The 17,643-nt window shown below is 37.1% G+C and overlaps 1 protein-coding gene across 1 annotated transcript in view; it reads left to right on the plus strand.

Moving 5' to 3' along the window:
• HNRNPC (heterogeneous nuclear ribonucleoprotein C) overlaps nt 1–17,643 on the plus strand; it is a 47,878-nt gene that overhangs the window by 15,788 nt on the left and 14,447 nt on the right. The window contains 2 exon segments of the mRNA XM_047797374.1: nt 13,007–13,152; nt 13,155–13,283. Of these exon segments, the coding sequence (XP_047653330.1) occupies nt 13,044–13,152; nt 13,155–13,283 (238 nt within the window). The 5' untranslated portion in view covers nt 13,007–13,043.

Here is a 17,643-nt window from a genome sequence, read left to right on the forward strand (position 1 = left end):
ATATTGTTAACCCTTGCTATTCAGAATATGGTCTGCGCTCCAGAACAGCATATTGTTATCGTCATCATCTGGAAGTTTCTTAGAAATACAGAATTTTATACCTTATCCTAGAACTGTGATGGGCACATTAGAGAGATGTGCTGGTCTCAACCACTTTCACTCCTTTTTATTGCTTGCTCGGGAATTAGAAATTTTGGTAGATTTTCTGGCAAGAGTGTTTTTGATGTCTGGGAAGCAAAGCTGAGTCATTTTATGTTAATTTGAAATAATGGAGTATTAAAAAAAAATGACCATTTTGTGTGCAAAATTTCAACTAATGACTCTCCCTAAATTTCACATTGACTTAAGAGTCATGTAGTTTTCATCAGGCAGGCTGGCTAAACAGTGGTGCTACTTAAGCTAGTAATCAGAAATACATGCTGTTTGTGTGAGTTTTGAATTTTCTGAGCTCTTAGGCAAATTGCATATCTGGTATAATGTGACCAATCTATATTTATCTTTTGGTGATAAATGATAGCTGAAAAGATTCATGTTTTAAAACAGTTTTGTAGATCAAGGTGGCTCACTGACCGTAATTTAGTTATATGACCATTTTCTCCTTTCCCCAACTTTTAAGCACACAGAATAATGAATTTCTATTGTACCTAATGGCCATGTTTGCTTTTTTTCAGTGATTTTTGCTGAACTACCAAAAGGAAATTGCTGATATAAGACAAAGCCCTACATTTGCATTCTTAAGCATGAATCTCTAAATATACCCTTCTCCTGACCAAGAGCTTATACACTCATTCACATAGGCTTTCAGTTATATTAGAAATAAGTCTTTAGGAGTTGTTATTCCTTTTGTGGCACAGCAGAATCTGACTAGGAACCATGAGGTTGCAGCTTTGATCCCTGGCCTTGCTCAGTGGATTAAGGATCTGGCGTGGCTGTGGCTATGGCGTAGACCGGCAGCTATAGCTCTGATTAGACCCCTAGCCTGGGAACCTTCATATGCCAAGGGTTTGGCCGTAAAATGACAAAAGACAAAAAAAAAGAAGTCTTCAATGTATTTTTTGTTTGTTCAGTAGTTTTGTGTATTGCATGTGCCCTTGATGTTTTAGTTCCCAGTTAAGATTTATTGACCTTGCTGAAGTGATTTTGAAATGTTAATTCTTTTCCTATGAAAAGCATTCTCTTATGTATTTCTAATGCTTGTTTGATACTTACAGATTCAGAAACCTCTTTTTTTTCAAATGGCTTAAAATGTTCACAGAGTACATAGATGTTGTTTAGGAGTTCTACTATATAGAAACTGCTCTAGAATGTGATGGGTTCTAAAATCTGTCTTTTTTTCCCCCTTAAATATGATACTCAGAAAGAGGTGACCTAGCATTTAATTGTGGGAGGAACAAATTAGGGAGTATGGTATTAACAGATAAAAACTACTGTTACAGGTAAGCAACAAGGGTTTATTGTATAGCACAGGGAATTATACCCAATATCTTGTAACAACCCCAAAATAGAATATACCAAAAAGAAAAACCCTAAATCACTATGCTGTATAAGTGAAATTAATGAAATATTGTAAATCACCTATACTTCAGTTTAAAAAAAAACTTGATGGCACTGCTGATTAGAAGGTTGTGAATATGGAGAGAAATATCCATATCTGTTGGGACTGCCATCAAGTGAGAGACCCCAAATTATGGAATGCAATATCCAGTGAAAGTTTTTTTGTCTTAGGCCCAATTTTTTGATTTTATGTAGTTCTGAATTGCTCTGGAGGAAAGGAAGCACCCAGCTTTTCTAATTCTGTTTAGGACTTAATAGAAAAGCTTCTCTGATCATAATCATTAAATTCCAGGGTAGCTTGAAACTCTTTGCAGAATGAAAAAATTATGAAACTCAGAAAATATTAAAGAAAGATTGCAAGAGGTCTCTTGTAGCTCAGAGATCGGTATTGGATCTGGTGTTGTCATTGTAGTGGCTTGAGTTGGATCCCAGGGCCAGGAACTTTGGCAAGCCACAGGTGTAGTCAAAAAAATGAAAGAGGAGTTACCATTGTGGCTCAGTGGGTTAAGAACCTGACATAGTGTCCTTGAGGATGTGGGTTCGATCCCTGGCCTTGCTTAGTGGATTAAGGATCTGGCATTGTTACAAGCTGTGATGTGTGTTACAGATGCGGCTGGGATCTCATATTGCTGTGGCTGTGGCCGAGGCTTGCAGCTACAGCTTTGATTCAACCCCTAGCCAGGGGCCACATACCACAGGTGCAGGAGTAAAAAGAGAAAAGAGATGGGGAAAAGAATATTTTCAAAGTTCACAATCTTACCACATTCTAACTTGTTGAACACTAGCATATATATAATCTTCTGAATAACTTGTATATTATGTTTACCTTGAACATCTTTTTTTTTTAAATTTTTTACTTTAATCTTGAACATCTCTTGGTTTAGTTTTTAAATATTAGTCTCACATAATGCACTTGGTTTCTAATTTTTCACTTAATATGTCTGCATCCTTGTTCCCTCTGAGTTTGTGGTTGTTTTGTTTTTGTTTTTGTGTTTTAGGGCCATATGTGCAGCATAGGGAAGTTGCCATGCTAGGGGTCAAATGGGAGCTCACAGCCGCAACCACACCAGGCATCATCTTTGACCTACAATACAGCTCATGGTAATGCTGGATCTATCACTCAGTGATCAAGGCCAGGGATTGAACCCACATCCTCATGAACTAGTTGGGTTCATTACTGATGAGCCACAATGGGAACTCTCAAATGAGTTCTTAAAAGTGAGATTATTGGGAGTTCCCATTATGGTTCAGTGGGTTAAAGATACGACATTGCAGCAAGCTGTAGTGCAGGTTGCAGGTGTGGCTTGGACCTGTCTTGCCAGGCCTATGGTTTAGGTAGGCCTCAGCTGCAGCTCAGATTTGGCCTGAAGCCTGGGAACTTCCATATACCACAGGTGTGGCCATTTAAAAAAATAAAAATGAGTTCCCCCTTTGTGGCTTAGAGGTTAAGGAATCTGGCTAGCATCCATGAGGATGCAGGTTCGATCCCTGACCTTGCTCAGTGGGTTAAGGATCCAGTGTTGCCATGAGCTGTGGTGTAGGCCGGCAAGTACAGCCCTGATTAGACCCATAGCCTGGGAATTCCCATATGCTGTGGGTGCAGCCCTAAAAAAAAATAAGTAAAAAATCCTTAAGGCTTTTATTAAAATAGTCTGGTTGTCCTTTGAAAATATAATTGCCATTTCATACTGTGACAGTGTATGAAGTGACCATTTCTATTTTAAATGTTACTCGTTTAGTGGGTAAAGTATGGTATTTGGTTTAATCTTTTATCTCCATTATGTGGTGATGATTTTTTGTTGTTCCAATCACCTTTTGTGTCCTTGTCCCATTTTTTTATTGGTATTTACCAATAATAGTAAATGATGAAATAGTAGCAACAGCTGCAGCATCTATACTTGCTGTGTGCTAGGCACCATGTTCTATGTTTACCGTACCTTACTTCATTTACACCTCATACCTATCCTATGAGACAAGTACTATCAGTGATACCCATTTTATGATTGAAGAATCTGGTGTTTGAGGGATTGGCACTCCAAAGGGAAGTATGCTGCTCAAGTGGTTGACTTTGAAATTGAAACAGATGAATCGAAGCTGACTGTGAGGCCTCTGAGCTCTTAACCATTGGGATGTTTATTATTTTCATACATTCTTATATACAGTATTAAGGACTTGAATTGTTGTGGACAAATAATATGTATCGCACACATAAGGGCTTTATTATTATTGGGGTTTTTGTTGTTGTTGTTGTTGTTTTGGTCTTTTTGTCTTTTTTTAGGGCCGTACCCTGGGCACATGGAGGTTCCCAGGCTAGGGGTCTAATCAGAGCTGTAGCTGCTGGCCTATGCCACAGCTCTGAAAACACTGGATCCTTAACCCTCTGGGTGAGGCCAGGGATCAAACCCACAACTTCATGGTTCCTAGTTGCATTCGTATCCACTGCCCCATGATAGGAACGCCTGTACACATAAGATTTTTGTTTATGGTATGGGGACTTGGGGGTATGTTTGTGTACTTTTTAGGATGATCTCACCTTAAGGGTAGTTGCTGTTTTAAATGTGGACATGGCTTGATATGCGATTTGTAATCTACCCTTTCGATTAAAATTTTTTTTTTTGCTTTTTTTGGGGGGCCATGCTGCCGGCATATGGAGGTTCTCAGGCTAGGGGTCACATTGGAGCTACAGCTGCCGGCCACAGCCACAGCCACATCAGATCTGAGCTGTGTCTGTGACCTACACCACAGCTCATAGCAAAGCCAGGGATTGAACCTGCAACCTCATGGTTCCTAGTCGGTTTTGTTTCTGCTGCACGACTGGAACTCCAAAAAAACTTTTTTATTAGGCTTTATCTAAGCTAAGTTATTAAGGGTCCTTTCAAAACTAAATCAGGGTAGAGCTTTTCAGTGCACAGGACATAGGCAGAAAGGCTTCTCAGTTGAGATTGATCTTAGTATCATTGTTTCAAAGCTGATATATAACATGAAAAAAACTCACTGTTAAAGGAAAATTGTGTTAATCTTAATAAATTTTTAAAAATGACATGAGTGAGACTGCTCACAGTATTGGGAGGGATTGTTACTACAAGATTCAAAGTCTGAAATTTTCTTCAGGCTAGAACCAGAGACTGTAAATTAAAAATAAGAGTGTGAAATAGTATATGAACTGTAAAGCCCTGCACTTAACAATGAATTTTGTATGTGTTGACAATGCCAGCATTAGCAAGTATAGTAGTATCTGGATAGCATCCAGAATGTGTTCCACTCTTGAAAGAGTAACCAAATTTGGACTACTGTGTTCAAAGGGACATTGATAGGTTAAGTTGTATCTTATTTTTACAGAACATGGTCAGGTTAGGGAACAGTTTGAGAAGGATGTTTTAAGTCAAAGAAAAAATAATTTAGTTGCTGATGAATGGACATTAAAGAGAAGATCTAAGGGAGGAACTTAGATTCAGAATTGCGAATCTTTCCAGTTGATTTTGGTGACAATTTAAGAAACTTGACTGTTGACAGAAGGTGTTACAAGGGAATTTTAACATCCTTGGAAGAGCTTGGGGGCATTGAACTTTACGATTGGTTCTTTCCCTCATTGAGATTCTGTGAGTGTTTCCTTAAGGAACTTCTTTTTTAAATTTTCTGTTGCATTTCCTTACCCATTTATACTTTGATAGGAATAATCTTTTTCTTATAAAAAGATTAAAGTTTCCTATTAAAGGAAACTTAGGGAGTTCCCGTCGTGGCTCAGTAGTTAACGAATCCAACTAGGAACCATGAGGTTGCGGGTTCGATTGCTGGCCTTGCTCAGTGGGTTAGGGATCCGGCGTTGCCATGAGCTGTGGTGTAGGTCGCAGATGCAGCTTGGATCTGGTGTTGCTGTGGCTCTGGCGTAGGCCAGCAGCTACAGCTCCAATTCATTCCTAGCCTGGGAACCTCCATATGCCACGGGAGCAGCCCAAGAAAATGGCAGAAAGACAAAAAAAAAAGAAAAGGAAACTTAGAAGGAAACATGCAGATAAAGGAAATGTTTACAGCATCAGCACTCAAAGATGACCACTATTAATATTTTGTTGTTTTGATCCATTCTTCTCCAGTATGATAGCAATAGATGTACCTATACCTTATTTTTATTTAGTTTTATTTAATTTGGGGGGGGGGGGGTCGTCGCAACGTGGCATATGAAAGTTCCCAGGCTACAGGTTGAATCGGAGAGCTATAGCTGCTGGCCACAGCCACAGCATCTTGAGATCCGAGCTGCATCTGTGACCTAATCCACAGCTCAAGCAATGCCGGATCCCTGACCCACTGAGTGAGGCCAGGGATCGAACCAGATCCCTCATGGATACTAGTTGGATTCATTTCCACAGCGCCACAACCAGAACTCCTTGTTTCAGCCTCCCTATTCTTGTTCTGCTAACAGCTGTCTAAATTACCATGCTTGCTCTCTATATGTCTTTTTTCCTCCCAAATGATTTTAAAGTTACAGGCATGATACTTCACATGGGAATTTCAGTACAGCTGCATATCCTAAGAATAAAGATAATCTATATCATCAAAGTAGTTATCAAAGCAATTAAGACATTAATTTAATATTAACTCACATGTAGTCCACATTAGAATTCTCTAGTTTTCACAGAAACTGTCTCCTCCCCAATCTAGATTTCAAAATTCATACATTGCTTTCCTAATCTAGAAAAGGTCAACCGCTCTTTGAGGAGTTCCACCCAACCAGTATAATGTCCCCCACAATCTTGAAATTGTCTGATTATTTCCCTGTTGTATAGATTCAAGTCAAATATTTTACCGAGAATATCGTGTAGGTGGTGTATCTTATTTTGTCAAGTCAGGAAGCATATAATGTCAGATCACTTGGTTTAAGTGGTGACCCATGTATCTGTTATTAAGTAGTTTTTCTCTTTTATAATCAGTGAGCAATCTGTTGGGTAATACTTTGAAACCATGTAAGTAAACTCTTTCCTGCCCAAGAAGCGTTCGCCCAGTGCTTTTGGTGTACATTGACAGTTGTCTGAATCAATTATTTTTTCATTTTTTAAAAAAGTTTCATTGGCGTTCCTGTCGTGGCGCAGTGGTTAATGAATCCGACTAGGAACCATGAGGTTGCGGGTTCGATCCCTGCCCTTGCTCAGTGGGTTAACGACCCGGCGTTGCCATGAGCTGTGGTGTAGGTTGCAGACGCGGCTCGGATCCCGCGTTGCTCTGGCTCTGGCATAGGCTGGCAGCTACAGCTCCGATAGACCCCTAGCCTGGGAAACTCCATATGCCGCGGGAGCGGCCCAAGAAATAGCAAAAAGACAAAAAAAAAAGTTTCATTGAAGGATAGTTGACTTAAAATGTTGTTATACTTTCTCTGTAACAAAGTGATTTTGCTACACACGCACACCTGTCCGTTCTTGCTTTTTTTTTTTTTTTTTTTTGTCTTTTTAGGGCCACACCCATGTTATTCCCAGGCTAGGGGTCAAATCGTAAAAAGTGGTCTTGAGGTTTTTTTCACTATGCTTTCTTAAAATATGAATAAAATTTTTCATATTCACTTTTTTTTTAATTGCTGTATTTTTTCCTGTTACTCATACTTCTTGAGGATTGTTGAGTTTCATATTATGTGGGTTTTGACAATTGTGTATGTAATTTTACATTTAAATTTTGATTTATCTATAATTTCTTTTGGCATATAGAATGATATTAGCCCCCAGTTTTTTTTTTAGATGGCTATGTGGTATTGTTTATTGAATCATACATTTCCATTATTATTTATATCTTGAATATACTCAGTTTTAATTCTTGGACATGGTGGTCTTTACATGATACTCTTTACCTTGACATCATGACTGTGTTTTGATGAGTAATTAGCTTTGGGGGTGGAGTAAATTACAGTCCCTTGGTATCCTAGGGGAGTTGCTTCCAGAACCCTGGCAGATATAAAAATCTGAGGGTGCTAACGTCTCTTATATAAAATGGTGAGACATTTGCGAATAACCTGTGTATATCCTATCATGAACTTTAAATCATCTCTAGATCACTTATAATACCTAATGTAAATAATTGTGAATACAATGTAAATTTTATGTAAATGGTGTGCAGCAAATTCAGGTTTTATGTTTTGCAACTTTCCAGAACATTATTTCCCCTGAATATTTTTGATACGTGGTTAATTGGATCTACAGGTGCAAAATCCAGAGAGGTCATAACACTGGCCACCTGTTTGCAGATATGTGAGCAGTAGGAAAACAGTTTAGACCAGGTGCTGTTTCTCTAAGTAGGCAGAGAAATTTATTTACAGTATCTAAAAGGTACTGAGAAACTGTAAGAAATTGTGAAAGTGTGAAATAGGAAATCTTTGGACTCAGGAAGATTGCCATCTTTTTAAAAAAAATTGTCAGCTCATTGCTGCCATCTAGTGAAACTGTCCTTAAAATGCTTCAAAGAAAGGTGGGGAATAAAAGCATATTAGACATAACGGTGGTTGCAACTAAATTGAATTAAGTGTAGGGACTATTTTAGTTTTATGGGGTAATAACAAAGAGAAAATTCTAGGGTAGGGTTCTGAATTTCCTAGTCTGAGGTAAGTTATCTCCTTTGTTGTCTAGTTAGTATGATCTCACATTTGATAAGCCATACTGATGCCATCTTTTTTTATGGACCAATGGATTATGTTATATGAGTTAAGTATAATGTGAGTGGCCTGTAGAATAGGGTGAACAGGTAGAGGACTGATTAAGAAGGTCAGTAGAAACATCTTGTGGCTTTTATGCTTTCTGTTGTGTTCTCCCCCCATCACGCCCTCTTAAATAATTCCTGGGTAGAATACCGAACACAGTCTGAATGAGTGGCACTGCTTTGTCAAGTATTTATCTTCTGTCCCCTCAGTCTTCTTCCACTAAAGGTGGAGTTCTAATGACCAGGACATAAAAGCAAGAGAGCTGAAAGCTTGATTCCAATTATGAATTGATTTTCGCCTGGTTCCCAGCAAATTCCAGGAACTTCAAAACCTTTGTTTCTGTTTCTAGACCATTTGAAACGTGCGTCTCGTAATTGTCAGTACAGTCTGCCTTTCTCATCTTGCTATACTTCTTCCCAACACAATTTGCTTGAGATTTAACATGAAGTTAAAGGGAAATGGGACAGTCATTACAAACATTTCCCAAATTTGTAACTCGATTGACAATCCAAACTAGGTATGCCTCTTAAGAGAACAGAGAGTATGATAGATTGCTGAAACTTTAGAATGTACAGTTAGAAATAAAATTGACAGATTTGCTTGCACTCCAACCAGATGTAGTTTTTATTTGTATTTTGGTTTTAGGATATGAATGGGATGTTAGAAATGGGAATAGAAACACATTTCTGTATCCATGGATCTTACCATAAAAATCTCTTGTTGCATATGATCAACTTAAAACATGATCAAATGGGCACACAGATCCATAACTTAATATTCCTGGTTTAGATTCTTAGGCACTAGTCTTAGTAATCCTTTGATAATAAAAATTGTGGAAATGAGAACCTGACATAGAAAAAATATGCAAATACATGCATTTGTATCCATGAACTAGAGGTTTGAGTACTACCACCCAATAACCTCTAGTAAAACACTTGACCTTTTTTCCTTTGTCTGGAATTCTGCTTTTCTAGAAGCAGACTCATCTCCGCTGCTGAGTTAAACAGGATGCAGAGTAACCAGGGAACATAATAATTTGAGAAATCTTTTCCCTTTGGTTTTACTCTTGAAAAACAATTTTAAGAAACAGATTCTGTGTATTTTTTATTCTTGTACTTTTATTTATTTAAATGTTCTGTAGTGTTCAGTATTGAGTTTAAAAAAGAATGAATTTACTTAATGGTTTTGCTTAAAGGATATGACCAGAGTACATTCATCTTTGAGAATTTGTGGAGTATTTATGATGTATTTAACAGTGTTGTTAAGACTATTAGTTTATAAGTACATCTGATGTTTTCAAAGCATTTGAAAGGTTTAATAAAACCAATGTTTAAGGAACCTGGATTGTTATTTAAAAACAGTTGACTGACTTTATTTCCCCTCAAATACATTTCCTGAGTAGAAGTTAGATGCTTGATTTTTAAAATGGTGTTTTCCTAAAAACAAAACATTTCTTTCTTTTTTTTTTTGGCTTTTTAGGGCTGCACCTGCAGCATATGGAGATTCCCAGGCTAGGCATCAAATTAGAGCTACAGCTGCCAGCCTATGCCAGACCCACAGCAACGCCAGATCCTAGCCACAAATCTGCAAACTACACCACAGCTCACAGCAATGCCAGATCCTTAACCCACTGAGCAAGGCCAGGGATCAAACCCGCAACCTCATGGTTCCTAGTCAGCTTCGTTTCTGCTGTGCCGTGACAGGAACTCCCCTGCAGCTTGTATTTATTTCATTGAAGAAAATTGGGATAATATAAAAAACTATGAAGATGTTAACAATGAATTAACCAAAAGAGTACCCATGGAACAATATTTTTAAATATTTTTGCCCTTTTTTTCCTGAGTACATAGTTTTTATATAGGTAGTTTATTTGCCTCCAGTTATATATTACCCAATTGTGTATACTGCATTTTGATTTTTTTTCTTTTTTTTTCTTTTTAATGGCCTTACCAGCAGCATATGGAAGTTCCCAGGCTAGGGATTGAGTCCGCAGCACCAGATCCTTTAACCCACTGCAACAGGCCAGGCATTGAACTCACGCTGTCACAGCAACCCAAACTGCTGCAGTGGGATTCTTAATTAGTTAATGGCCACATCTGTGGCATATGGAAGTTCCTGGGCTAGGGGTTGAATCAAAGCTGCTGCTGCTGGCCTACTCCACAGCCACGCTAGATCCATGCATCTGCAACCTACACCAAAGCTTGTGGTAACACGGGATCTTAACCCACAGAGCAAGACCAGGGATCAGACCCTCATCTTCACAGATATTAGTTGGGTTTGTTACCACTGAGCCACAATGGGAAATTCCTCAAGTTTGTTTAATGAATAAGACTATACTATCTAGGGGTAAATGTTTAGGTGATATCATTTAGTACATTTTAAAAGAATTTTACTTTAAAATTAGGTGTTTTAGAGGGAAGAAAGGGATTGAGAAAGGAATGGTGTACATGGGGCTGCTGAGTTCGCTTTGAAATTTTACAGATCCTAAACTGCTCTAGCACCTTGAGGCTGTTTTACTGCAGTACCTTGTACTTACCCATTTTGGAGCAGACAAAACCTTCCCTGTTGGAACTGCTATTCCTAACATCACTTCCCTTTCCAGTAAATACTAGCTGGATATTTTGGGATTCTTCTATTTCTGGGTCTTTTAGACTCCCACAGTAATAGATACCATGCATGTTAGCTTGCATTTGGAGTTGATGGGGATGCCTTGACACCAAGTTTTGTTTTTGTTGAAACCTGGAGAGAGTTTTTCCAGTATTTGCTGTTATATTTATTGTTAGTGAAAAACATTTGCTGAAAAATAGTTTATATTTCCACTTATAATAATAGTAAACCCTAATAGCTAAGCAAAAATATTTGCAGCCAGTTAGACCTTTTAGTAGGTTTCAATTTTGATTCCTTGTTGTTCTAAGGCTTTCTGGCACTCCCACTTAATTGAAAGGTTGTTGATTCTCAGTAGCCACTGTGGTTAATTTTTTATTGCTTAGTCCAAAAAGACTATTTATAAAGATACAACTTAGAAACCAAAATAAAGATGAGCTGTTTTTTGAATTTCAGAAAGGATAGGAGGTAAAAGCTGTTGTTACAGCTTTAAAACCTGTATGCTTGTGAAATGACCAGTTGTTTTCAGGGTCAGAATGGTAGTGATCATATATAAATGTTTAATTTTTTTTTCTATGTGTTTGTGTATAAGACGTTTTTATGTAACCCATGAAAACTAGTTTGTCATTCTCTTGAGGATTGGAAAAATAATAGATATTGGACATTGGTATTTTTTGAGATTCTTCAGTACCTTTCAAAGGGATACATGAGAAATAATCTTAAGTATGTTAACTCAGAATCTAAGGTGCATCCATTTAAACCAGGTTTAACGTTGGTTGGAGAGGGGAGGAGCAGTGGACTGATTAAAAGCTAAAGAATTTTGGAGTTACCTGGTGGCCTAATGGCTAAGGATTTGGCATTGCCAGTGCTACTAGCCTGGGACCTGGGCATGCCTGGGACATAGCCAAAAAAAAAAAAAATGGCTAAAGAATGTCAAAACATCTTTACTTTGGAGTTCTCTTGTGACTCAGCAGGTTGAGGATCCATTGTCCAATGTTGTCACTGCAGCAGCTTGGGTTGCTACTCTGGTGTGGATGCGACCCCCCAAAAAATCTTTTTTTTTTCTTCTTTCTTTTTCTTTTTATAGCCGCCGCACCTGTAGCATATGGAAGTTCCTGGGCTAGGGGTTGAATCAGAGCTGCAGCTTGTGGCAACACCAGATCCTTTAACCCAAGGCCAGGGATCAAACTCACATCCTCACAGACATAGTGTCAGGTTCTTAATCCACTGAGCTACAATGGGAATTCCAAAATATATCTTCACTTTGGAAGACCTAAAATGATAGTATGAATCTCTGGGTAATTATAATAGGATTCTGCCTCCATGACAGACATAAAGGTAATTTTTGTTTTGAAACAGTGTGAGGAAAGTTGTATTTTTTTCCGTAGTTCTCTGGGTCCTTTGATTCATGCAGTGTTCTACTTGCTAGTTTTATCATCATCACCATCCAGTATTATTAAATATCTTGGTTATAGTTTGTAATATATTCTCACACAAAAAGTGAAGAGTCATTGCTTTCTGTAAAAAGGTTGTATTGATACTTAAGATACATATCTATGGCATATTATAAATTAGTTGAAGTACCTGGAAATAGATTACTTCCAGAGTGAGTGAATTGCTTCTATTTATTGCTTTTGTATAATAAAGTTAATTATATGTAAAGGGTAGAGTGTCAGTTGTCCACATTCATCTAGCTCAAGATTAGTTTGTGGGCAGAATTTGGGGGCATGAGTGAGCTCATTTTAGTAAAAGCAGTGTGCAAGAAGTAGAGTTATTGTTGGCAAGGAATGGTTAAGTTAGTGTGACTCGGAAGGTGAAAAACAAGGAGAAATTTAGAGTTTATGGGGTTCTAATTTGCTTGAGGACTTTAAAACAGGGAGATCACTTGGAATTAATAATGTCCAAGAAGATCGTGTTGCCCCTAGTCTGTGAAGAAGATTCCCTCTTCCCAGCCCCCTTGAAGTGATAGTCTAGCAAGAATATACTAAAGAAGAGTGAAATTCTATAAGGATGTATTCAGGTGCCATAGTCTTTGAATAGTAATACACTTGCTGCTGTGAGATCCTTTTAGTTGACTTATATTTAGGTAGTCATGATGGTTCAGAGTAAGTTTTTAATCAATGATTATTTTGTTTTTAGCATCTTTTCACCTGAATGCATTTTTTTTCCTTTCAGTTTTTCGGCTTTGTGAATTACCTTATCATCAAAGACAATGGCCAGCAACGTTACCAACAAGACAGATCCTCGCTCCATGAATTCCCGTGTATTCATTGGGAATCTCAATACTCTTGTGGTCAAGAAATCTGATGTGGAGGCAATCTTCTCAAATATGGCAAAATCGTGGGTTGCTCTGTTCATAAGGGCTTTGCCTTCGTTCAGTACGTTAATGAGAGAAATGCTCGAGCTGCTGTTGCAGGAGAGGATGGCCGAATGATTGCTGGCCAGGTTTTAGGTAAGGTCTGGGTTGAATGTATTTTTCATTGATTATAGAGTCTTTCTGTTCGGTTCTCTCTTTCTCTTCCTCTTTCTCCATAAAGCTAACAATCTGGTATTAGTTCTGCATGTTACGACTGGCATCAACTTAATCAAAATGTTAGGTTTATAATAGACTTTACTTATTGGGTTATTTTGTGTGGTAGAGACCAATTAACCCTTAGTTGGTAGTTTTGACTTTGGGGGAGGGGGAGATGGGAATGATATTTCATAAGATACTATTGCTACCTAAATTGCTGTCCTTCCAGTCACAGTGGAATGGGTGAAGACAGTGCTCAGTCATGTGCTCTGGAGTCCAATTGTTTGGCTCTACTTTGGAGCCTCACAACTATGTGTGTTGGGTAGCATATGTAGTTTATCTGAGCCTTAATTTTTCTCATTTGTTAAAACAAAGATAGTAGTACCCTCCGTTTATTATCTCTTACCTGAGGCAGTGACACTGTGGTGGTCTAAAGAATTTAGGTAAATTGAGAGGATGATTCATAAGAAGCTTCTAATTGAGCATGTTACATTCAGTAAAAGTTACTGTTAAATCTGTTTTAGTACCATAAACTCTGATTATGTTGTTTTAGATATTAGTTCCCCTAATAGGTGTCAGCTCTGATTTAGCATGTTCAAGTTTTGAGAAAAGAGATATGCTCAAAGATAGTTTATATTCTAAACTTTAAATCTCATATATTAAGACTATTAGAACACATAAGTATGTTCCTGATGATTGTAGAACTTCATCTCCTTGAATAGCTTTGTAATTGCTTGTCAGCTTCTAGGATTTCATGTCAGTAATAGTAATTTTGATATAGCTTGTATTTTCTTGGGTATGAATATCAGAGAATCTAACAGGTTTGTAAAGCAAGTCAGTTTCTTTTTAATTTTTATGAAAAAACAGAGGTGTCTTTGAGTACCATAGACTGGCTATTTCCACTGTTGATAATACATCATTTGCCAATTTAACGAATTGTTTACTTCAGATTTATGGTTTGTAGAAATTCATAATTAAAATGAGGTCTTAAATTTTGTTTGAATATTCTGGCAGTGGCTTAAATTTTCATTTTGTTTTCAGAATTTTCAGGAGTTTGTATTTATTCACTTTTAAAATGTAAATGTAGAGCACATTTAAAGTCCAACTTCATTTTCTACTCGCCTTTTTCTCTTCAGGTTGGAGTGAATTTTTTACCCCTTTAAGTGTTTCTATGTTGGTATTTCTCTCTAATACAACTTAAAACTTCAGCATTCCGTAATGATTATAATCTTTAGTAAATTTTTACAACAGATCACATTGTACAGAATATTTTGTTTGCTTTTTGCTTTTTAGGGCTGCACCCACAACATACAGAAGTTCCCAGGCTAGAAGTCTAATTGGAGTTATAGCTGCCCTCCTATACCACAGCCACAGCAATTCAGGATCTGAGGTGCAACTGTGACTCAAATTACAGCTCACAGCAACGCTAGATCCCTGACCCACTGAGCAGGGCCAGGGATTGAACCCGCATCCTCATGGATACTAGTCAGATTCCTTTCTGCTGTGCCACAATGGGAACTCCCTGCCAGAGTAATTTGAAAACTTCAGTACACACCTAGTATATAAGGACTTTTAAACAAAATGCAAACCACATGCCCTTATCACACACAAAATTCATAGTGATTATTTAATACCATCTAATATTCAGTCCATATTCAGATTTCTTCCTCTCTTGTCTCAAACTTTTTATCATAACATTTAATTTGTTGAATTAATGTTCATAGTAAAAGAATTGGGGTGAAACTCATTTTAATAATGTATTTTATGTAACTATCCCATAATCATATAAAAATATGATTGGAGTTCTTTACATTCTTTTTTCATACAAAGTCTTTGAAGTCAGTGTGTATATTTCACTACAATTTATCTGAATTCACATTCAGTACATTTAAGATGCTCCATAGCCACATGTGGCTTAGCAGGCTTATTGTCTGGGGCTGTGCAGATCTAGACGCTTGATTCGATTCAGAGTCTATTTATTTAGGTGAAAATATTTCATAGATAATGTTATGTATTTTGTATTGTATCACATCAGGTAACCTAACATTGTTGTCCCATTTTTAGTGATGTTAAAAATTTGTGGGTTCAAGTTTTACACCATGATCCATTCATGGTAAAAACTTACCCATCAATTTTTCACCTTAGGATGATCATCCATTGATGACCATTGCTTAGGTATTTCATTGGGGCTTGCAAAAGCGTAGTTTATTATCTGTAGTTTTTCTGTAATGAACTACTCATAATTTGGGTTTTTCTAAAATATTGGTTACATTGGAAAGTCAGAATAAATCTTTCAGATTTTGATGTAATTGATAGTTTAGCATTCTTTAAATACAGTCATTGCTTTAGTTTAGTATCATGAATTTGGGTATTTCAAATTGATATGTTTCAATCCATTGCAAATCATTCTTTGGAGTTCATAATATTTCATCTTTGGCCAGTGGGTCAGGTTGGTTCCTGTGTCCTTCAGACCTTACTCTTACAATACTGCATTACTTTTGGGCACCATAAGGTATTCTAGATCTTATGGTATACTTCTTGATCTATCCGAGAGTTTGTCCCTTTTTCCTAAGAGCCTTGGCTCCTTTTAATGGGAGTAAGAAATCACTTCCTATATATTAGGGGTGTTTATTATTGCTGAATTTTATTTGCATCTGGTTAATTGCAATGGATAGAATGAGGGACACTTTTTATTTTTAAGAAAACATATATTTTTATGAGTGCTTTGTGCCACAGTTTTAAAATAGCCATATTTTTACCAAAATTAAGATTACCAGGAATTCCCGTTGTGGCTCAGCTGTAACGAACCCGACTAGTATCCATTAGGATGCAGGTTTGATCCCCAACCTCGCTTAGTGGCAAAGGAGCCAGCATTGCCATGACTTGTGGTGTAGATCGTGGGCATGGCTTGTATCCCCTGTTGCTTGCTCTTGGCTGTTGCTGTGGCTGGCAGCTGCAGCTCCCATTTGATCCCTAGCCTTGCAACTTACATATGCTACAAATTTGGCCCTAAAAAGCAAAAAAAAAAAAAAAAAAGATTATCAAGTGCTATTTTAGATTTGATTTTTGTTTTATTAGTATCTTCTATTTTGGATATTAACTTAGTACAGTTTTCCCTTGATTAAATAACACATTTGAACTGCACAGATCCACTTCCATGACTTTGCTCTGCTTTGTTTTGTTTTCCTTCCAACAAATATATATTACAAGAATTTTGGTTGAATCCCCTAATGTGGAACCATGGATATGGAGGTTAGACTATAAAGTTATATACAGATTTTCAACCCCTACATTGTTCAAGGATCACTGTACTATAGTTTAGAATCACATGAAATAATTCTATAAGGCTATGTATAATCAACTTGAAACATTTTAGTTCTATTTCATTTTATTGCATTTAAGAACTTTTTAAAAATTCTCTTTAGGTTTAAAAAATCTTACTGATTATAAAGTCTAAGTTAAAAATCAAATGAGTTTAGTGAATGAAGAACTCTGAAGGTTATAGATGTAGTTTGGAGAGCTAGCTAGCTTTTGGCTAATTGGCTTTTGACAAATGCTCTCTTTTGTTAGAATAAGAGGGAGAACATGAACTAGTTGGTAGGCAGTGGGAGGCAGGATAAGTAAAGTAGCTGGCCACTTTGGCATAGGTGTTTTAAAAATTATGTTGTATATGGAAACTAGGATTTTTTTCTTTTGCTTCATTTCCTTTTTCTTGGGGTGTGTATGCATGATGTAAAGGTCATTTACCTAAGCAATTTGTATAATACTAATTTTTTTTTTTAATGTGACTTTACAGCTTACCCTATTTGCAAGAATAAAAATTTTCCTTTGGGTATAATTTGAGGGTACCATGCATGCTTCAACCAGATTAATTCATGAACTGCCGTATGTTTTTATCTCTGAAGCCATTTACTCATTAATATATTTGTCTGTGCTAATTTTAAATGCACAAAATCATTTCTGGAAAAGCAACTGTTGGTCATTGATTTTTTTCCTTTGATAGTAACTAAGTGAGCAGAGTGGGTGCCCTCTGAAGGTGAGAGTTTCATTAAAATTCAAGCTGAGGGAGGATAGTACCAAAGACAAACTTAATTAGTTGTATATAACAGACACCTTATTGGTACAGAATGAAGGACAAAGGAATAGAAGATTTAAGCCTAACCTTGTAAAAATTCTTGGGGCCTTTTTTATATGATAAAGACGAGATACATAGTTTGACCTTTGTTACTTTATATGGCTATGTACACTTTTAAAAGTTATAGTTTGAGACATGCCCCACCCCTCCCCAACAGAGTTGTCA

The sequence above is a fragment of the Phacochoerus africanus genome, chromosome 9, assembly GCF_016906955.1.
Source record: "Phacochoerus africanus isolate WHEZ1 chromosome 9, ROS_Pafr_v1, whole genome shotgun sequence".
Classification (NCBI taxonomy): domain Eukaryota; kingdom Metazoa; phylum Chordata; class Mammalia; order Artiodactyla; family Suidae; genus Phacochoerus; species Phacochoerus africanus.